The sequence below is a fragment of the Rhineura floridana genome, chromosome 1 (genome assembly GCF_030035675.1).
Source record: "Rhineura floridana isolate rRhiFlo1 chromosome 1, rRhiFlo1.hap2, whole genome shotgun sequence".
NCBI lineage: Eukaryota > Metazoa > Chordata > Lepidosauria > Squamata > Rhineuridae > Rhineura > Rhineura floridana.
This window is the reverse complement of record NC_084480.1, coordinates 259,416,144-259,440,190: the sequence shown is the minus strand read 5'-3', so window position 1 is coordinate 259,440,190 and position 24,047 is coordinate 259,416,144. Positions and strand designations below refer to the sequence as shown.

At 39.9% G+C, this 24,047-nt stretch overlaps 1 protein-coding gene across 1 annotated transcript in view; it reads right to left on the bottom strand.

Annotated features, from left to right (window-relative positions):
• Nucleotides 1–24,047, bottom strand: part of RP1 (RP1 axonemal microtubule associated) — a 296,219-nt gene that overhangs the window by 110,540 nt on the left and 161,632 nt on the right. The window contains exons 30-31 of the mRNA XM_061598841.1: nt 22,718–22,884; nt 4,034–4,253 (exon numbers count right to left, since the gene is read on the bottom strand). Coding sequence (XP_061454825.1) covers nt 4,034–4,253; nt 22,718–22,884 — 387 coding nt within the window. The remainder of the gene's footprint in view (nt 1–4,033; nt 4,254–22,717; nt 22,885–24,047) is intronic.

Genomic DNA, 24,047 nt, shown 5'->3' with positions numbered 1-24,047 from the left:
TGTAGTGAGGATAAAATGGAGAGGGAGGTGGACCTCTTCTTGGAGGAAAGGTGGTGTATAAATGTAATAATAAATAAATATATAAATAATATTGTTTCAATTTCATGCACTCTTTCTTTGAGGGCAAAACAATACAACTGTAGCAACACAGTCACTCCCACTATGTTTCTGCCAACACTGACACCATACAGCAATCATAAACATGTTCACTAATGAGATCCCACATGTATGGGAGGAACCAATAAATACACAGTGATGTGTGGAAAGAACTAATCAATGCACAGTGATAGACAAACAACCCCACCACGTCTGTCACCCCAGTTTATCCTCTCAACATTGAAACATAAGAATAGCCCTACTGGATTAGACCAAAGACTAGCCCAGCATTATGTTCCCACAGTGGCCAACCAGATGCCTATGGGAAGTCTACAAGAAGGACATGAATGCAATAGTGTTTTCCTGTGTGTGTTCACCAGCAACTGGTATTTAGAGGTATAAGCCTTTTATACTGGAGGTAATATACAGTGCCCCCTTTAGGATGCACACCTTAATGTGGTGAGGGGGTTTGAGAGTGTTGAAGAAGCTGAGACCAATGCCGTCAGGAGTCTAGACCAAGGCAGAATGGTCAAAGCTGAGACACCAGACTAAGATGCATCCAGACTCAGAGGAAGGCAATGGTAAACCACCTCTGAATACCTCTTACCATGAAAAACCTATGAACAGAGTATCCAAAATGCAACACAAGATAGTGCTGGAAGATGAGACCCCCAGATAAGAAGGCACTCACCAAGCTACTGGGGAAGAACAAAGGACAAGGACAAGTAGCGCTGTGACTAATGATGCAGCTGGGTCAAAGCCAAAAGAAAGCCCAGAGGCTGATGCGCACAGATGCAAAAGGAGAGTCCGGAGTTGTACGACACACCCAATAGGAACATGGAATGTGAGAAGCATGAACCAGGGAAAGTTAGAAATTGTCAAGCAAGAAATGGAACGTATCAACATTACAATACTTGGCGTGAGTGAATTAAAATGGACGGGAATGGGACATTTTCAATCAGGCAACTACAAAATATTTTATGCAGGAAATGAGAAATTAAGAAGAAACGGGGTTGCTTTAATAGTGAGAAGTGATGTAGCAAAAGCAATTAGGAGCTACAATGCGAGGTCTGAGCGAGTGATATCAATGAGATTAAATGGGAAACCTATTAACATAACCATCATCCAAGTCTACGCTCCAATGGCAAATGTAGAAGAAGAATTGGAAAGATTTTACACAGAAGTACAGAAGGAAGTTGATAACATACCAAAACAAGATGTGCTGATAATCATGGGGGACTCGAATGCAAAAGTAGGGAACAGAAAAGAACTAGGAATTGTGGGGAAATGGGGCTTAGGAGACAGGAATGAAGCATGAGAAAGACATTGAATTCTGTGAAGCCAATAATTTGTTTCTTGCGAACACATTTTTTGAGCAACCAAAAAGATGACTGTACACGTGGACATCACCAAACGGTCAATATAGGAATCAAATTGATTATATAATTGGTAACAGAAGATGGAGAAGTTCCATACTTTCTGCAAAAACAAGACCAGGAGCAGACTGCAGTACAGATCATGAACTGATCGTATTGAAAATCAGAGTAAAGCTAAAGAAGAACAACAAAGCACTCATAATGCCAAAATATAATTAAAATAACATCCCAGAAGAATATAAAGATCAAATAAGGAACAGATTTGAGGCTTTAAACGTAGTTGACAGAGAACCAGAAGAACTATGGAGTAAAGCAAGAGACATTATCAGGGAAGAACGCAAAAAGACAATACCTCTAATTAAAAAGAGAGAAAGACCTCAACAGATGACTGAGAAACTCTTAAAATTGTTAAAGAGAGAAGGAAAGCAAAAGGAGATAGAAACATGGTCAGAACCCTAAATGCAACAATACAGCACCTAGTACGTAGAGACAAAGAACTATCACAATAGTTATTGTATAGAAATAGAAGAGGACAACAAAAAGGGAAGAACAAGAGCCCTATTCCAAAAGATTAGAGAAATGAAAGGGAAATTTAAATCACAACTAGGGATGCTGAATAATCAACAGGGGAATTCACTGACTGACCGAGATGAAATAAAAGGAAGATGGAAGCAATACACTGAAGAACTCTATAAAAGAGAAGCCAGGATGACAGATTCATTCACGGAGGAACCCTATGATGAAGAACCAGAAATTTTAGAATGTGAGGTAAAAACTGCTCTTCAAATACTTGGAAAAAACAAATCACCAAGAACAGATGGCATACCAATAGAGTTGCTACAAGCTACTGAGACTGAATCTATCCAAATGTTGACAAAAAGTTGTCAACAAATATGGAAAGCTAAACAATGGCCCATAGACTGGAAACGTTCAATATATATCCCAATTCCAAAGAAAGGGGATCCCAGAGAATGCAGTAATTATCAAACTATTGCTTTAATATCGCATGCAAGTAAAGAAATGCTCAAGATTCAACAACAAAGGCTCTTACCATATATGAAGCGAGAAATGCCAGAGGTCCAAGCTGGATTTAGAAAGGGAAGAGGCACCAGATATCATACCGCAAACATATGTTGGATAATGGAACGGAGCAAGGAATTTCAGAATAAAATCACCCTGTGCTTTATAGATTACAACAAAGCTTTTGATTGTGTAGATCATGAAAAACTATGGAATGTTTTAAAAGAAATGGGGGTGCCACAGCATCTGATTGTCCTGATGCGCAACCTATACTCTGGACAAGAAGCTACTGTAAGGACAGAATATGGAGAAACCGATTGTTTCCCAGTCAAAAAGGGTGTGAGACAGGGGTGTATTTTATCACCCTATTTAATTTAATTTATTACCCACCTCCTTCAAATTTCAATCACAGTCAGACTTGAATTATGAGGCTTGTATTTCCCAGCCAGGAAACTTGAGTCTGGACAACATTTCTATTAATAAATTGCACCCAGATAGTGAAACTTTATTCATTACAGTCCATACACTTTACTTGTATTTGTCATGGCCCCTTCAGAGGACTCGGAGGAGGAGGAAGAGGCAGAGTTGGTAGACCCAGGGGAAGGAACTAGTAGAACCCCTGAGGACACAACTCTGGCTGTTCCCCAGCTGGAGAATGTCCAGGACCTGGCTGAAGCCCCTCAATCAGATTCTAGGCATGAACAGGAGGCTCCCCTCCCCCCTGCAGAAAGGAGACACCAGCGAGTAGCACAGCAACGAAGGAAGAGGTCAGGTCGTTTAAGAACAAGAAGCTCTGAGCAGCTGGGAGACTAATCACGGGCACCTGGCTTAGGGAGTCTGTTATAAAAGGCAGTTCATGGCTGCAGCAGACTGCTGACTACAACATTGGTTGTGACCCCTCGTGTATAATGCTGTTGCTAGCCTCTATACCTTCGGACTGGACCCCTGGTTTTCTGAACTCTGCTTGCCTACCTGGACAATGCTGTTGGACACTGCTACTGGTTAGTTTGTCAAGCCTTTCTTCTGTCAGCCGGCCTCTGTTATCTGCCTGGCCTTGACTGATTTATTGCCCAGCTAACTGCTGGCTGCTTTGTTACTGCCCAGTCCCCAGCCCTGAAGCTGACAGTATTTAGCACTTGGCAATGCTCACTGATGCAACTAAAAGAATAGGTACATTCAGAGGTATGAACTGTGAAACTTTACAGGGAACCCTGAGAAATAAAGCGTTTTTAATTATCATTACACAGGGAAATCATTCCTAATAATCACTTCAGCAATTCAAGCTCAGATAAGTGAAAGAATTCAGTACTCCATCTAACAAAAATGACCTCCATTACTTCCAATTATGTGTTTTATCTTCTAACTCTCTGACTTACATATGGAGTTATGCATAGAATATAACAATTGTTATACACAATTTCTCATTTAATTAAGAGGCATTTGAGTTTCCAAGCATGGAGAAATTTAACAAATTAGTTTTGCTGCACTGATTCCTTTCAAAGGCTAGTGCACATTGTTCCTGTCTTCTCTGTTATTTTTACCTGGTAAAGGTTTCTGGTTCTCAGACACTGCAGGGAATTCTTTCACCAGTTCTTGGTGTTCTTGGCTAAGAGAGAACCAGCAGCTACAGTCAAACTTCAGCTCTTGATGAGTCTGTAGCTCTTCCATCTGAAAAGAGTTCAAATGCCAGCCCTCAAAGTCTGGCAAATCATCACAGATGACACGAATTTTGTACACATCTCCAACATCTCCAGATTCAATCTACAGTTAAGAAAAAATGAAAAATAGGTTACCACTGGCCACAATTAATGTAGATTTTTCCAAGCGGCAGCAGAAGATGCCTAACAATATTGAAAGTATGGTAGGGTCTGAAGGCATATGAGGCCAGCAATATAAGGAGTGCTCTCTCTGTTCAGATCAGACAAACACCAATTATGGAGTGTTTCCACCATCAACTGGAGGCACGTGTTCATCTAGGCTTTGCCTGACTGCAAGTCACAGTCCCTGATGCCTTGGTTCCTGGGAAGATTTTCCCCCCGATGAGTTGTATTTTTATGGAATAGCTTTTTGTTTTTATGGTACTTTCTCTGAACATGAAAAGCAAGATAGAAAGCTTTTTTTTTTTTTTTTCAATAATTTTTATTCAGATTTTCATAAAACATACAAGACGAAATCATAAAACATTCAAAGACAAAAAACAAAATCAAAAATAGTTAAACAAAAAGAAAAAAAGAAAAAAAAAACAAAAATAAAAAATAAAGAGTAAAATATTGACTTCCCATTTGTCAAAGATCAAATCAGTTATAAGTCTATAATATATAACAATCCTGTCTCTTAAGTCATATTATAAAATCACTTTCCTCCAGTAGTTATCTTACTTAATCATCAAATCTCATAAACATTACTTTATTCTTTCCACAAAAAGTCAAAGAGAGGTTTCAATTCTTTAAGAAATATATCTATCAATTTTTTTTTCCAGATAAGCATATCGATTAATCCATCTCATTACTAATTATGATAATCTTATTGTCATAACCATAGTCAAAATAAACATTTCAATTAATCCATCACATCAGAATCTGTTAGGTTCAGTAATTTCAGTAGCCATTGTTCTATTATCCCTATTAGTTCCATTTTCCATCTTCCATCTTCAGTAGTCTTGTTAAGTCCAGTAATTTCAGTATCCAATCTTCCATTATCAGTATTCCATAATAATCTTGCTGTCAAAGCCATAGTCATATAGTAAGAGTCTGATGGGAATTACCTCTATCCCAAATATTTTCTTGCCATCCATTCTGAATAGGTTGCTGAAATACTGCTGTAAAATCATATCTCTGTTCTTTTTTTCAAAATACACTGGGTCATCTCTTGAAAGTTTTTCCATTGTCACATGGCTGCAATTAATTCCATAGATTTTCTCTATATTGGGCTCCATCACATCATTCCAGTCCAGAAGATTATCCATGCCATTGATAACTTTATCTCTAGAATCTTCATTAATTTCTTCAGAGATAACATTGAGTTCCAAACAATAGATTTTATTTCTAAAGTCCATAGACTCCAAATCTTGTTCCTGTTCCACGTTTGTTCCAATCTCCGGGATCTCCTCTCTCACAGGGACCCCTGTTCCAGTCTCCAGGGTCTCCTCTCTCACAGGGACCCCTGTTCCAGTCTCCAGGGTCTCCTCTCTCACAAGGACCCCTATGTCTTTAATCTCCTGTATCTCCAAACAATAGATTTTGTTTCTAAAGTCCATAGACTCCAAATCTTTTTCCTGTTCCACGTTTGTTCCAATCTCCGGGGTCTCCTCTCTCACAGGGACCCCTTCCAGGGTCACCTCTCTCACAGGGACCCCTATATCTTTAATCTCCTGCTTCATTTTACTCAATTCAATTTTCAGCTCCTTACAACCCTGTCGCAGGTTTTGTTTCGTTATCTCAATCTCATCCATTATTTTCTGAAACATAGTTATTTCCAGATTCTCAGCCACTTTCTTAATTGCCATTTTAAAAGAAAAATATAGGAAAACCACTTCTTATTTCAGCAACAATTGGGTTAATACTCCAAACTTGGTGACATCACAGTATAAACAGAGCAGACAGCCTTATCTCTCCATGCTTAAGTAAACAAAATGCAGTTCCCAGGATCGAAACAATTAATGGCGGTCGTCAGGAAACAGATTCGTCAAAATAAAATAGACCAAAAAGAGAGTAGTCTCAGACAATATAATATTCTTCAAAATAAAAATCTGGAATAGAAATCCCTCTTCTGTGTATATCTTTAGAATGCAAATCCAGGACAGCTTTTTGCAACAAAAACAGAGATAAGCTATTAATTAGTGAGTAGCAGAGAGAAGTTATGGCTCCCCAGTGAGATGTCAAAAACCGATCAATCTGGCAAATCTCTTTTAAACAGCAACAATTTAAGTCAAGTAAAAGAAAAATATAGAAAGAAGGGTGCTTGCCTGTTAGTGCGTTCTCTCTTAGAAGATAAGATGAACGTTCGCTTTATCAGATAGAGCTTGTTGTTGAAAATCCGTCCCACCTTCGTCGGCTGGACCTCGTCCCATAAATTAATGAGATCTGGTCGTCCCAACAAAAATAGGCTTTGAGGTTAATCTCTTCGTTTCTCCCTACCTGGGAGAAGTTTAATCAGTCAAAAAAAAAAAAAAAAACTGACTGATATATCTGAATAAGCTTCTTTTGAGGCAGGAGCCCGTCTCAAAAGCAGGCACAGGCTAAGTCACCCTTCCCGGAAGTCAAAAAAGCAAGATAGAAAGCTTTTAAATGAATAAATAAATAAATAAATTGCAGGTGTGGTCTGATCAGTGCTAGGGGGTGACTTTCTCAGAAGAAATGAAATTAATTGATAGGTTTGTTCCTATCCACAAGGTAATGTGAAAACTTAAGATTATCGCATGTAGGGATGGGGGAGAAATTTGGTTTGGTCTCCATTTGAAGCCAAATTTATCAAATGCACACTTTGAAACAATATGAGAACCTAAACACAGCTGTCCTTCAAACTTTGCACTTATCTAAATTTTGAGATACAGTTCTCCAACCAATGTTTATAACAACATGTGCATAAAAATGAATTTGTGATTTTAACTTGTTAAAAACCATTTCAACCCACGCTGTGACCTCATGGTGAAGGGTGGGTAATAAATTAAATTTGTTGTTATGTGCCTTCAAGTCGATTACAATTTATGGCGACCCTGTGAATCAGTGATCTCCAATAGCTTCTGTTACAAACCACCCTGTTCAGATCTTGTAAGTTCAGGTCTGTGGCTTCCTTTATGGAATCAATCCATCTCTTGTTTGGCCTTCCTCTTTTTCTACTTCCTGCTGTGTTTCCCAGCATTACTGTCTTTTCTAGTGAATCATGTCTTCTCATGATGTGTCCAAAGTATGATAACCTCAGTTTCATCATTTCAGCTTCTAGTGATAGTTCTGGTTTAATTTGTTTTAACACCCAATTATTTGTCTTCTTCACGATCCATGGTATCCGCAAAGCTCTCCTCCAACATCACATTTCAAATGAGTTGATTTTTCTCTTATCCGCTTTTTTCACTGTCCAACTTTCACATCCATACATAGAGATCGGAAATACCACGGTCTGAATGATCCTGACTTTAGTGTTCAGTGATACATCTTTGCATTTGAGGACCTTTTCTAGTTCTGTCATAGCTGCCCTCCCCAGTCTTTGATTTCTTGACTGTTGTCTCCATTTTGGTTAATGACTGTGCTGAGGTATTGATAATCCCTGACAAGTTCAATGTCCTCATTGTCGACTTTATAGTAACATAAAACTTCTGTTGTCATTACTTTCGTCTTCTTGACGTTCAGCTGTAGTCCTGCTTTTGTGCTTTCCTCTTTAACTTTCATCAGCATTCGTTTCAAATCTTCACTGGTTATCGTTATCTGGGAGATACCAGAGAGTGGTATTGAGGGATGGGGTTTCTGAGCCCTGCCCTCTCACGTGTGAGGTGCCACAGGGCTCTATCATCTCCCCGATGTTTATATCAGGCCGCTGGGAGATGTCATTAGGAGATTCAGGCTACAATTCCACCAATACGCAGACGATACCCAGATTTTCCTCTCATTTAAATCTTCCCCACCTGTGGTGATAGAAATGCTGTCTAAGTGTCTGGAGTCAGTGAGGGATTGGATGAGCAGGAGTAAGCTCAGACTGAATCCTGATAAAACTGAGGTTCTGTTGGTGGGTGACAAAGAGAAATTGGGGGTTACTGATTTGATGCTCAACGGGGTACTACTGGAGTTTGGGGGTCATTCTTGACTCCCAGCTATCTATGGAGGCGCAGGTAGCGGCCATCAGTCAGGCGGCGCTTTATCAACTACATCTCGTCCGAAGGATACGCCCTTACCTCCCAAGCCACTTGCTTCCCAAACTATTACTTGCTTCCCAAATTAGTATCCCAGCTGGATTATTGTAATGCCTTATATGTTGGTCTTCCCTGGACTACGGTTCGTAAGCTGCAACTAGTGCAGAATGCGGCAGCTCGCCTGTTTAAGGGCAGTCGCCGCCGTGACCATATCACCCCAATCCTTAAGGAATTGCACTGGCTACCTGTGGTTGCGCGGGCCAAATTTAAGATCCTGGCTTTAACTTATAAGGCTCTTCATAAGGCCGGCCCACTCTATTTAAAGAGTCACTTTCACTCGCTCCAGGGGCACCAGCTTACAAGATCGTCCTTGAATAGCTCACTTCTTATACCTCCAGTAAAAGAAGCGAGGTTGGTGAGGACAAGGTCTAGAGCCTTTTCTATCGTGGCTCCTATGCTTTGGAATTTGTTGCTAACTGACCTTCGTCAAGCCCCCTCTCTGTTATGCTTTCGGCAGACTTTGAAGACCTGGCTCTTCACCCAGGCATGGGAAGGGGATTAGGCTGGCAGATTGCAGTTCTTGGGGGGTTTACATTCAAATTTAGGCTGGCAGATTGTAGATCTTGGGGGGTTTAAATGTTTAAGCTTTTAATTTTTAATCTCTAATTTTTAGGATTTTGATTATGTCTATATGGAATGTACTTGTATTTGGTTGTAAACCACCCAGAGTGGCAGATTAACCTCTGCCAGATGGGCGTCTAACAAATCTCATAAATAAAATAAATAAATAAATAAATAGTATGGTATCTGCATATCTTAAATTTTCTCCCTCCAATTTTCACACCTCCTTCTTCTTGGTCCAATCCCGCTTTCCATATGATATGTTCTGTGTACAGATTAAACAAATGGGGTGATAAAATACACCCATCCTACACCCTTTCCTATTGGGAACCAATCAGTTTCTCCACATTCTGTCCTTACAGTAGCCTCTTGTCTTGAGTATAAGTTGCGCATCAGGACAATCAGATGCTGTGGCTCCCCCATTTCTTTTAAAGCATTCCATAGTTTTTCATGATCTACACAGTCAAAGCCTTTGCTGTCATCTATAAAGCACAGTGTGATTTCCTTTTGAAATTCCTTGCTCCGTTCCATTATCCAATGTACATTTGCGATATGATCTCTGGTAACTCTTCCCTTTCTAAATCCAGCTTGGACCTCTGGCATTTCTCGCTCCATATATGGTAAGAGCTTTTGTTGTTGAATCTTGAGTATTACTTTACTTGCATGGGATGTTAAGGCAATAGTTCGATACTGCATTCTCTGGGATCCCCTTTCTTTGGAATTGGGATGTATATTGAATGCTTCCAGTCTGTGGGCCATTGCTTTATTTTTCATATTTGTTGACAATTTTTTGTCAAAAATTGGACAGATTCTGTCTCAGTAACTTGTAGCAACTCTATTGGTATGCCATCTGTTCCTGGTGATTTGTTTCTTCCAAGTATTTGAAGAGCAGTTTTCACCTCACATTCTAAAATTTCTGGTTCTTCATCATACAGTTCCTCTGTGAATGAATCTGTCATCCTGGCTTCTCTTTTATAGAGTTCTTCGGTGTATTGCTTCCATCTTCCTTTTATTTCATCTCGGTCAGTCAGTGTGTTCCCCTGTTGATTATTCAACATGCCTAGTCGTGGTTTATATTTCCCTTTCATTTCTCTAATCTTTTGGAATAGGGCTCTTGTTCTATCTTTTTTATTATCCTCTTCTATTTCTATACAATAACTATTGTAATAGTTCTCTTTATCCCTATGTTCTAGTCACTGTATTGTTGCATTTAGGGTTCTGACCGTGTTTCTATCTCATTTTGCTTTTGCTTTCCTTCTTTCTTCAACCATTTTAAGAGTTTATTCAGTCTTTCTCTATTTTTAACTAGAGATATTGTCTTTTTGCATTCTTCCCTGATAATGTATCTGACTTCAGTCCATAGTTCTTCTGGTTCTCTGTCAACTAAATTTAAAGCCTCAAATCTGTTCCTTATTTGATCTTTATATTCTTCTGGGATGTTATTTAAATTATATTTTGGCATTATGACTGCTTTGTTGTTCTATTTTAGCTTTACTCTGATTTTTGATATTACCAGTTCATGATATGTACTGCAGTCTGCACCTAGTCTTAATTTATTATGATGATGATTAATAATAATAAGTGAAAATAACACAGAAAATGCATTATAGTAGAAGTTGCTTGCAAAAATGTACACATTAGTAAAAACTGCATACAAAATGTGTTTAGAGGGAGATTTTCACACTAAAATGCTGAAAGAATCATGAGGATTTTAAAAAATAGCAAATTGCTGCTGAACTGAATTTAATATTGGAAAAATAAGAGACAGAGAATTAAAATTTACAGATCTTTCCATTCCTAATTGCACATCACAGTTTTGGACAATGTTAAACTTAATAGCTGAAGGTGGTTGTCATCTTTTAACTTATTAAACGTAAGAACCTGGTTTTGTGTTTTAGATTAATTTGGTTGTATATTATTTAAATAATATTTGTTTCTTATTTTAGCAGACATTACAGACTTTCTCTGTCATCGATGGATTGGATGCTAGATTGTGACGTTTTGTCATGACCTTGCTATTTCAATTGTGAATGTCATTTTAAATATTGCTGATGCTGCTGATGGTTAAAATGTCAAGAAAATCAATATAGTGTCTTTCACTGCTCACCTGGACTTTTCAATTTATGTAGCTAGAGAAAAAACTGATGGTGAATAATGCCAAGATTAGAAGATCTGGATAGATATGGAAAAATCTTTCCTAATTACTTTCCTCCTCCTTGGACAAGTCAGAATTAACTATTGCCTTGGTGCCATACTATCAGTGGTAAGGGGCTCACTTTATCCTTCTTCTCATCCATTAATTTCACTTACCCATGCAACACAATCATGCAGTGTCACTTTACTAGAGCGCACCACTTCAATTCACAGTGAGGGAAGCACATGTTAGAATGCTCCTCCTTAAAAAAAACTCTCTGCCCATAGAAATCTTACATATTAAGGAAAAGATTAGCTAAAGTGTGGTCCAAACAGCATCCATCTGCTGTTTGGATCTCCTCTCCTGACATAAGTGGGAAAAGCCCTGCAGTTGGGAAAGTTCCCTGCCCTGTATCTTCCAAGGCCCCCAACTGCTCCCGAGGGGCTACTGCCTTGAACTATAGGCTGGGGCTGGATGGGTGGAGCTCCACAATCTATGATTTGCAGATTTGCAGATCCAGTCTGTTGGGTTGCTGAGTGTGATTTGTGGCCGTAAATCATGCCCCAACACTGATCATGGAGCAGGGGCTTCACTACCTTCCCAGACACCCCTCCTCCTGCGGCCAGCTTGGGCTTCTGCATCATCATGTCAGCATATGCTGACATCATGACTTGGAAGGGTGGGTGGCTGCAGGGTGTGTATGCTGCCCGAGAGTGCTTTAATCCACTTTAATTGTGCAAACCTAATATCCTGGTATGCACTTGAATCACTTCTGTAACATACTGACAGTCTGGAGGCACCCTCAGTAAATGATCCCTTTCTTCATTTTGTCATGATTAGTCGTGTCTGCAGAACTCATGATAATTATGTCTCCTAGATCTGATACTTTTTCATGATTTATTATATAGTGCAGCCTTTCCCAACCAGTGTGCCTCCATATGTTGTTAGACCACAGTTCCCATCTTTCCTGACCATTGGCAATGCTGGCTAAGGCTGATGGGAGTTGTGGTCCAACAACATATGGAGGCACACTGGTTGGGAAAGGCTGATATAGAGACTTACTATTATGGATCAAATATCATGTATACTACTGCTAGAGCCACTCCGGCTTCATTGTGCCTGGAGTATTCCTATTCATGTAAAATGTGGTGGCATTTGCCCTACTGGGGTCACAATCCTTTTCATTCTAGGGTGGTAAAATCATAAAATTTTATGGAGCAAGCGATCTAATTTTATCCTCAAAATGTATCTCCTTATTAATATTAATGATCTTACTCTGAAATATAAAATATACTGGCCTTCCACATTTCTTGATTGTGGGTTTTTTAAAAAAAATGCATAATGAAATCATTCGTTCAACTTCTTCCAAACTGTAAAACTACTGCCTGCAGTTGTTCTCACAGATTAACCCCAGGACTCCATTTATATTATAGAGCTACTTTTTTCAGTGCTACACATGTGCACCTTATGCTTGAGTGGTGAGAAGTATCAGGTGTATATTGCTCACCCATGGAACAGTATCCTTTGAAAGGAGGTAGCTGGAAGCTTATTGCATGAATGGAGGTTCATAGCATTAACTGCAAGAGGTACTGCTCTTCCCTTAGGTTTATAGGGAGACCATCAGCACCAGAGGATTCTTCCAGAGAGGTACTCAACTCTCTGCATATCTCTGTTAGCCTCAATCTCAGCTAGCATCTGCACTTGATGATGTCATTCCCCAAAGAGAAGAGGAGCTGCCTGAAGAAGAAAAATATGTCCTTTTCTGGAAGAATTCTCTAACCATTACCTCATATAGCAACAAATTGCATATACGTGGTCAACTATTTTACATAAAAAAGCCAAATCAGTTTGGCACATTCGATAACTCAAGCAGTCCTTCTGTCAACCAGATCCCAATCTTACAGCCACAGAAACACTAAGAGTGTGTGTGTGTGAAGGGGGGGAGGATTCTTAAAATCATTTAGTCGGACCACAATTACACAACAGAAGAATACTACGGATTATCCGTATAATACTATGGATTATCTCACAAAGCTTTTTGGCCTAGAATGGGGATGATGTAAACTTTTTTTAAAAAACTGAATGTGGCATAATATACTAAATGTGGTCTCCCCCGTTCCCCTGCTATACTGGTTACCCAGATCTGCTGTTCTGCAGATGAGTGCGCTAAGATAAATCCATTGGCATATGCTGGATATGAAACAAGGAGTAAAATTTGCAGCAGTAAGCACCTTAGAACAATCCCATAATACTATAATAACAATTTCCCATCATATTAGTTTATTATATACTACCTAAGAACTCTCCAATCATATTTTTCCCCCAGGCTTTCATTGAACTATGAACTGGTGTCCTAACACTAATTCCTTTGTATGAAATGAGTGCTGTGCAACTGATCTGAGCCAAATTGGGGTGATTCATGTCATTCCATGCACAGGGCGGGGAGAGGCAGAGTAGCCCGGGATTGCTTTGACATGGGATGGATGCAAGGTGATCCAGAGTTAGAAAACAAACTAGAAACTAAGATTCATTGTCTTCAAAATATTTCCAAAACTGAAACAAAAAGTAAAAACAGACACAATATACTTGTATATACACTTTCCATGGTGTGGAAAGGATGGAGGCAGAAGGGGAGCTGGACTTTCCTTATTAGTGACAGTTAGCAGCTTCCAATCCAGGGCTAAAATGACAGGGGCTGGTATAGGAGGTAAGCTGGAATTTTGCTTATTATTGACAGCTAGTATCTCTGAATCCAGGAATAAAACACTAGGGTGGGGTGAGGGAAGACTTTGCTTATTGAGACAACTCTCTTGCCCCCAATCCAAGGCTAGAAAATCTCACCCAAGATCTCTGCAATCACAGTGCTGAGTGTGTGTGTGTAGGGGGGGTGAAGTCTTAAAACCATGAGCTTTCCCCCCACTGATTTCACTCTTTTGCTAGTTCTTAGAGAATGAAAGAGAGGAGAGAGAAACATTTGAAAGAGTTGGCGGTCAGAGCCCTATTTTTGTAGGCATAGGATTTTTTCTCTTGTAGTATATGAATGTTTGTGTGTCTCAATAATTCTTTTCAGTAGTATCAGCCTTTCTTCCTAACTGTGATGGTTAGTTTACTTTATTACTGTATTTTTTGGTTGGTTTTCAGTTTTCCTTACCCTCTCAGTCCAGTACCCACCCACCTGCTACCCAGCCTTATATCTTCCCAGTCCTTTCCTAATCAATGTTTCCTATCCTTCCTTACAGTGAAAAAAAAATAAAAACATAAAATGTCTGTTACCTGTGTGTGCTTCTGCTGCCTGCAACTACTATCTGCCTGCTGCTGCTCTGTCTACCCACATTGTTGCCTTTCAGTTCAAGCCTACCCTTAGAAGACACCCTGTTTGAAATTTGGCAGGGTTAATCCCCTCTGTAGAGGCTACCATGTCTCTAAATTTCAGGCACCTATATGGGGGGGGGACCAAGAAACGATGGCCGGTTTGGTTTCCCAATGCAAGTTTATGGGATTTCCAAATATTTGTTTTTCCAGATTGCGATCTGGATTCAGGGGTTGGGGTTGGATTGGGTACAATCTGGGTCCCTCAATTGGGTGGGAGGAGCACATTCTTAATGAAAATCTTTAATATGCCCTCCTGACCCCAGGTAACAATCTCAAATGTTCTCCCAGGTTTACTGTGTTATGTCTCATGCAAACTTTCCTGCCTGGCCACCAGATAAAGTTCTTCATTTGGGACTTAGCCATCAAGAAACCATGGATAACCACTAGCTTGCCAGATTATTATGTCAGCAATTTTTCCTCTGGATCCTGCTGATAGTTTAGCCAGTATTCCATCCAATTAGTAAGACTGGTTGCTGCATCATCAAAAGCTGTACAAAGCCTTGCACAGCTTGGGACCAGGATACTGAAAGATCATCTTACCCCTTATATGCCTAGTCAATCACTGCACTCTGCAGGTGAGGACCTCCTGCAGATACCATCTAATCAGGAGGTCTGTTCTGCACAACATAGGAAGCAGATCTTTAGTGTTGTGACACCTACCCTTTGGAATTCCCTCCCCTTAAATATTAGACAGGCACCATCTCTGTTACCTTCTAGTGCCTACTGAGAACCTTCCTCTTTCAACAAGCCTTTTAAATAGAGACCTTATCCCAGTCTGTGTCTGTGTTGGAATTGCTTTTTAAGATGTTTTTAAAGCTTTTTTTAAAAAGAGGTTTTTAAGATGTTTTGTTTTAATATATTTTAAAGTCTGTTTTAAGATGTTTTAGAGTTTTCTTTGTGCTTTTGTTTGCCACCCTGGACTCCTTAAGGGAGGAAGGGTGGGATATAAATTTAATAAATAAATGAATAAATAAATAATAAAAGCTGCTATACGAACTAAAGCTCAGATAGCCCAACTGAGATGGCAGATTGCAGGAAATTGGAAGAGCATCTAAATATCATGCCACACAGATCAGTCACTCCTCCTAATGCCACTTCAGCCACTAAGCACATATGACCAGGATGGTTAAAGAGTGATTAAAAGGTGCTAATGAGTAGAGTAGGTACTTTGATCTCCAACAGTGTTTGTGAATAAGAACTGAGCAAGTGATAGTTATTCCAGAACAGCTGACCTAAATTAAAATTTATTTTGTGCAGGAGCCTATGACATGTTCCAATTAACCTGAAGCAGTTGGCAGATACATTAGACATGACTGCTACTACCTGCTGTTCTACAAGCACCTATCTGTAGTTTATCTGCTCTTTGTTTGTGGCCAGAGATGAGGACGCTGGCGTAGGGCAGAGACAGGGGGATAGTAAACAGCACCTTCTAACTCTATTATGCTGTAATTTGAATTCTCTTTTTAAGTTAGTTATTTAAAACATTTATATACTGCTTAATCATTTGTATTTCTAAGTGGTGTACATAGAAACAAGCCATACATAAAGGAGGAATTTATTTATATAAATTTAATGAATAAATAAATAAATGAATCCAACTTTCTCCCCAAATGATCTAATCCACAATTACTTCCTCTATCCTCTGTTCTACTTGGGTATTTTTAAGTCAGGTAAAATAGCTGCATTTTGTTTTTGCATTGTTTTTATTTACTTGGCTCCTGAGGATATAGTTGTATGTTTCAGTTTCTCTCAACAGTAACAAATATTTATCAACCTGTTATTTGATCTCCTGCTCTTAATCTGCTAATAAGCTATTTTATCCTTCTGATTCCCAATAGCCCCAAATTAACGTAACATAGCTTTTAAAGCCAAGCTGAGCAAACAGTTTGTAAAAACTAGCATGCTCTCTTTGAACTGATCATAGTTCGATCTAATTTTTTCAGTGCTCCACATGAGTTTTGTTTGTAGTTGTGCCAGACAACAAATTCTCTTCATGTTCTAACTGCCCTCTTTTTCTGAACAAGTCTCCAGGCTGGTTCTCATAATTATGTCTACTAATCTATCAACCTGAGGAGGCTTCATGCTTCCAACATGAGTACAGCAAACATCACCACCTCAGTTTAGCTCAGTTTTATTGCCTGAGCATACATTACCAATGAATTCATGGGAGGTTACTCTCAAGTAACTGTGCCTAGGATTGGCAGCCAGCATGATAAAGACATCTTCATCAAACTAAAACGGTAGTATTTACTAATAAAACTGTTCCACTATATCTGGTATTAACATGGCAACAGTTCTCATAAGTGCATGTTACATAATGAGCTATTATCTGGAATTGCTTCTGTTTATTTTACTGAAATAACAGTGCTTGAAAGCCAGAGTACTAGAAAAGGCCACTGTGGGCGGCAGAAGCAGGGTTGCATCTCTCATTGAAAAGTAAGATCATAAGTGACACAGAGAACACAGAATGGTGTCTTGAAATCTTGTCGCTTTATATTTTCATTGCTGGAATATCCCCCCTCCCCCATTTTTGGCTGCCTTGCAATATGCACAAGTAACCCCATTTTACCCCAGTCCTACTAACCTCACTTCCATGGGAATGAGCTCCATCTATTTCAATAGCACCTATTTCCAAGTATTTTATTCATTAGATTTATACCCTGCCCTTCCCAAGGAGTCCAGGGTTGCATACATTGCTATTTCCCTGTCACCATATTATTCTTACAAAACAACCCGGTTAGGTAAGCTAGGCTAAGACTTGGAGACTGGATTTCCCCAGTCTTAGTCCAACACTCTAACCCAGCCTTTCCCAACCAGTGTGCCTCCAGATGTTGTTGGACCACAACTCCCGTCTTTCCTGACCATTGGCAATGCTGGCTGAGGCTGATGGGAGTTGTGGTCCAACAACATCTGGAGGCACACTGGTTGGGAAAGGCTGCTCTAACCACTACACTGTGCTGGCTCTCATACAAGTAACTTTGGATCACACTCTGCAGTTTCAGGGAACACTCCATAATAGCAAATGCAAAACCTCATTGCACAACCTCATTGCACAATGTGGAGTACCATCAAACTCAGAGTGGGGCAAAATGTCATGGTTGTGTGGAGATCTGTGTACACATTGGAGGCTCCCGTGAGCACTTAAGCTGCTGGACTGAAGCAAATAACTGATCAAAAGTAAACAAATAATGTCCAAATATTCATGGGACTAATTAGAAATGAAACAAATGAATCAAAATGAGACCTGCTGATTTCAAGAAGCTGATTCTGTGTAAACAGTACTATATTATTTGTATCTGAATCCTGACTATGTATTACCATATAGAATCTGGATCTTTGCTGTTTTTCTGCTCCTGCTTATTCCTTTGCTGAATTTGCAGTCTTCTGTTAATTGCAACATCACACAGCCATTCCCATGGCAACCAGTTGTGCTGCCACAAATGGGAATAGGTGAACTCATGAAACAAAAGCCTATGATAATTTCGACAGCCTCAGCAATAAGGTATAAAGAGAGCAACAAAACCTTAATGTCACTTAAATGGTTTTTGAACAGAATGACATCCAAAAATTTTCATACCACAGCAACTGTTTTTAAAATTTCAGGCCTGGCTTGCGAGCCTTCAAACACTTGAGTAGCTCAGACAGTGGCGGCTCTAGAAAAATATATTTAGGGAAAGGAGGAGGGACAAGAAATGCAAAGTGGAATCTAAAGTGGGAGATCTCTGTTTTGCACATAAAAGATTAACCTGCAGAAAGCTTGTATGCTTGTTCAGCAGTTGCAATGGTTTTCGTGGAGCATGTCAGGAAAGGGAGAGGCAGGAGAGAGCATTTTTTCAGAAAGATCACATTCTCAACTTTGTTCTCCTATATGGCCATCTATTTCAAAAAAGAAAGAAATGTGTGTACAAAGAACAAATTGGCTACAATTATGTTATGTGAGGAATCACACGGAAAATGGGCTCTTATTCTCCCATTGCTCTAAGGTAAGGTTATCCAACACACTACTTAAAATCTTAGCTATAAAGTCTCTCTGAGCTCAGCTGTGAACACAATTGGAGGGGGCTACCACAGGTAACCCTTTATCTTTCGGGCTTCTCCTCTAGGGATGGAACAATCTCTCTGTTTTGGTTCAATCAGTTTCTCATTTCTCCAGTCTTAGGGCCCATCCATGTATGTGTGTGTATGTACTGCCTTCAAGTCAATCCTGACTTATGGCGACCCTACGAATAGGGTTTTCATGAGGCTGAGAGGAAGTGACTGGCCCAAGGTCACCCAGTGAGTTTCATGGCTATGTGGGGATTCAAACCCTGGTCTCCCAGGCCGTAGTCCAATACCTTAACCGCTACACCACACTGGCTCTGGCAGGGCCCATCCATATTGAACCGCCGAACTGCAAAATCCGCATTTTCCATATTTGGTTGGTGGCCCCAAGATCCGATTATTGTGAAAACCTGATTATCAAGCATCCATATATGTGAGCTTTTCTTTTTTGGTCTAAATTGCTTTAGCAATTTAAATAATTTAAATGTTACATAGGATGTTTTTAACTTTTGATATATTTCATTGTTGACTATGTGTATTTTAATATTGTTGTTATTATGCTAATTTTACTGTTCTTGATTGTTTATGTTCGCCGCTCTGAGTTCTTTGAAAATAGAGCGGGTTATAAATGTTTTAAATAAATAAATAAATAAACAAATAGCATTGGCCACTCAGGGGTGACCACCCCTTTTCAGTGACTGGTTCATAATCGTCGTTTGTTTTTTACATGCTTTTTCGGAAGAGTGCAGAAACGTATTTTTCCCCTTATTCCCATGCATGCACAGGTTTGTGAATGTGCTATTGGGTGGGATGGAGGCAAGGGGCTTGGCATATGACAGAGGAACACCCATGGACTACCTATTGAAGGAAAGTCTACGGCATTGCATCCGAGCGCACAGACATTAATGCAATTGATTATCAGTTTAGGAAAGCATATTGTTTTTTCAGTGGTATTTCTAATGCGGATTTGTGAACGTAAAAATCTGTACTAGCTTGCAATGTCATATGTACAACAGTGAATTAACAAGAACACAAAGCTATAACATTGCAAATTATACAGTCATATGGACAGGCCCTTCAATTCAGTTCTCCACAGTTCTGCAGCAATTTGGACTTTTTTAAAAAAAATCCTCATGAAATATTTTCAATATTTTAGTGTGGCTTTCTCCTAATAAATACATTTTTATATGTAGTTTTGATTAATGCTTGTATTTTTCCAAGCAATGTGTCCTAATATAGTGCATTTTTGTATGTTATTTTCACTAATATATTCATTTTATGCATACTTTTACCTAATATATGCATTGTTATAAACATTGCTTGGTTAAATAACTGCATCGCAAAAATTGGATCCATGTGAATTTCAAAGGATGGCTGCATTTCAGTTTTCATATTGTTTCAGAAAGTGCAAATTTGATAGATTTAGCTTTAAATGCAAACTGAATTGAATTCACGTCCTTTCTCTCCTCTCAAATTGTAAAATAGAGATTATAATGTCTTATCCTACTGAACAGGGCCACCTCCAGTTTTTTGGGGGGTGATAAGGCCAGTGCCAGACTTTGGGGGGCACTTGGTATGATGCTGCCCAGCCCATACACACCCAACCAAGATGTGTATAGTCTAGGGATGGGATTCGTTGGCCAGTGCCATTTTGAAAGCATTCCATCAACCTAACAGGCAGTATCAATCTGAGTTCATTCTTTGTCCACTATCCATTGCTTTTACCAGTCTGATTTTTCCTCCCAAAAATATCAGTATTAATATTGAGATTTTGAAAGGAAATGTTGATATTTTGAAAGGAAAACAACTTCGTGTCCCTCCTCCTTCTCCAATATTATAGGCTAGGCTTGTTTCCTCCCCACTTGGACCTTGGATTATTCAGAGGGAGGGAGAGAGGGAGAGAGGGAGAGAGGGAGAGAGAACTGTACTGCTGTGTTCTGCTATAAGTAAATTCGTTCGATAAGAGAATATATTTGAGAGAATATTCAAGGGGAAAAATCTGGTGTCAGGACAAAGCTGTTGAAGTTCAGATCAAGCAGAATTGGTCCACAAAGATGGAGTATACATGGACCATTGAAAAATCCATTGCTAAATTCAGTGGAATTCTCACCCATCCATAGTATAGTCTGACCTGGGATTACATTTTGACCAACTCAAAATGTCAGGCAGCCACTATGGATGGGAGCAGAGCTTGACTCCCACCATTCCCTTTTGCTGAAAAGCATCCAGAGGGTCTGGTGGGGAGGGCAATGTAAGCAGATTGGACCAGTGAGGGGCCCTTTGAAGCTCCTGGGGCTCTCAGCTAGTGCTCAGCCTGGCTGACTGTTGGCGCCAGACTACTGATCAGTACGTGGGCACTAGTTCACTTATGTGGCTGTGTTGGCAGTGCTCCAAGCAGCCCTGAGCAGCTATGTCTACTCCCTTTCAATTTCCCACAGTGATTCTGAACAATACTAAGCTAGGAAAAATGTGGAATATTTGAAGGGTGCATAGATTTAGTTGTATGGAAGATGCTCAAAATGCTCAAGGCAGGCATCGGCAATGGGCCCTGGCAGGTGCCCAGTGTTACCAGGTACTGATGCCAGTCCTGATTTTACACTTCACTAGGATATACTGTATGTGCTTAGGACACTTAGTAAAGAAGGCTATGTAATCACTGTTACTACTGTTAGACAAATGTAGCCTGAGTAGTTTAGAAACCAGATTCAGCAGGATCCCACTATCTTGAATATTGCACATTCATGCTGTAGTCAACTGAGGGTAAAACAATTACAAAGTGCCTGAAAAACTAGCTTTTCCAACAGCTTATTGCTCTATTATTGAAATGAGGCATTCTCCCCCACAGACCTCTGCTGTAATAGATTGTACTCTGAGTATGTTTATAAAGATCATATGGGACTTAAATTGCTTCACTGTTTGAAAGTCTACCAGAAAAGTTAACAAGCCAGGCTACACTTTCTACTTCAGTGCCCCAAATATGAGGCTATGCAAGAAAGGACTCTTCTAAAAAGGGTGAAGCAGTCAATCAACAAGAATAAGAAAAATGTGCCAGACTGTACCAGGAAGGAGATACATGAATATTTAGGGACAGGCCATAGTTTGACAGAAGAGCATCTGCTTTGCATCCTGAAGGTCCCAGATTCAATCCCCAGGCAGGGCTGGAAAGGAATCCAGTCTGAAATGCTAGAGAGCTGCTACCCGTCAGTATAGACAAGACTGAGCTAGACGGATCAATAAAAGGCAGCTTCCTATGTTCCCATTCAACAATTGAACCTATGGCCCTCAATATATTGTTGGAGTCCAACTCTCATCAGCCTGAGCTAGCAAAAAGTCAGAAGCGGTTGGTTTTGTAGTACAGCAACATCTGGAGAGACTCTGTTGTCCCATCCTTGGCTAAAGCTAACCTGGGTGCCTCAGGGCCTTATAATATACTGCATTCCAGCCCATGAGGCTAGTAACAGCCCCAACCAAACCTTAGTAGTCATGTAGACTGGGGAAGGCCTTACCTATGTTTGTATTCAGCAGGGCCAGCTCCCAATTTGAAAGAAACCTCAGCAACATGCCCTTTCGTAGGCCCCCACCTATTTCAATGGGCCCCTTTTTATGTGGGTGAGCCCTCATGACAGTGGTCTAAAAGGCACAGGGTGACTTTTGATTTCCCACAGTAACCTTGACAACACATTGTTCTGGAACATTGTGGAAAATTAAAATGGTGGCTCCCAGATCCAACTACCCAGTGCTGATCAAAGCCCAGAAAAATAAAATAAAAACAAAGATGGTCCCAGGGCAGGCATCAGCACTGAGTCCTGTGGAGCTTCAACAGCTGCCCGAGAAAGCCTTGTGCTGACACTAGGCCAGCTATCAGCAATTTGCTCACGTTCTAGTGCCTCTTTATTTCTTCTGAAGATGTGTAGAACTGAGCTATCCCTTACTGTAGGCTCAAAGGCTGAAGACACAATCTTGCAATAAATATTGCTATGATTCTAATTGTTTCTGAATTTAGGTATGCACTATATTCCACATTGACTGCCTCCTATTTGTGGACTGCAAAAGAACAGGGAAAATATAGCAGGATAAAACTAAATCACACAATCAAGCCATCTTTGTAAATAGGGATGGCATTTGCTACAGCTACATCAGGATTCTGAATATATCCTTTGGCTGGAGCAAGATACCATTGTAAACTCTGTGCAGTACTGTGCATCTGTGACTTACAAGGAATTCATCAGTTGCTCCTGGTTGAAAACACGTATCTCCCAAGTTCTGGGAAGAAAGGAGAAGATCACCACTTTTGCCCTTAGAGCCATAAATCACAAGAGTTCGTTTACACTCCCCTGACTGTGGGGAATCCTGAGCAGTCTTAACCAGCACTCTCCATTGACCTATGGAATAAAAGTAAACAAACAAACAATCAAACCAAAATTGTATTTTATAACACTGAGGAGAAACTGTGATGATTTTGTTGCTATTTCTATGACTACAATACATTTCAACAGGGCTGCACATAAGTATGGTACTTTTGAAGCCAAGTACTCAATGCATTCAGTGAGATCATATCAACCACAAGACAACACAACAGGAGCCTATGAGGTGGTGGGGATCAATGCTATGTACACGATTATATAGCAGCTGTTTAGCAGAGTGGCACTGTATGCTTTGTGACTCTGTGACATTTTCAAATAACCCAATTTCTGAACAAGCAGCAACATTTTTCAACTTCATTTTTGTGTTTATTTCTTGTCCCATTTTTTCATTCCTATTTTTATTCCTTCCACCACCACATTTTCTTCTTCGCATTGTTTAGTACACATGTCCTGTCCTCCCCCTGCCTGCAATAAAGCACTTTTGTATCACAAACAAAAAACTAACAGTTATGCAGGTCACAGGAACAAGTCATACTAGCCTCATCAAGGGATCCTGCTGAGTCATACATACAATATGCAGTTTTCCATGCTAACCCTATTCATTGGTCCCTATTCATAAAGCTTTCCATCAGTATGGGATCTGGTGTGTATGTCCACTGGCACAGATAAAGGATCACTCCAGAGCATTCTGCAGAGGGTAGGGGTTGCCAGGAGGTGATCATGATGAGAAGTCCCATTGCTACTTGTGGTAGCAGTTAATAAGTCCCCACCCTCACTACCCACTGATTGCGAATGAAATCATGAATATGGGTTGGGGGCACTTAGCATTTTCACCAGAGAATTTAAGTCAGCGACCATTGGACACATTTGGAATTTTGAGAAAGTGCAATAAATATCAGGGTTGTGGCTGTTACATCTGTGTGTTTTATCGCTTGCTTGCCACCCTAGGTTCCTTTTAGGAGGAAGGGCAGGATATAGATAGATAGATAGATAGATAGATAGATAGATAGATAGATAGATAGATAGATAGATAGATAGATAGATAGATAGATAGATAGATAGATAGATAGATAGATCTAAAAGAGCAGAAAGGGAGAGGAACACAAAATGGTATGGCCATGCATGCCCCACTCCATCAATGGGAAAAAGGCACCTGTATCAGCCATCGTTGAACTTGCTGA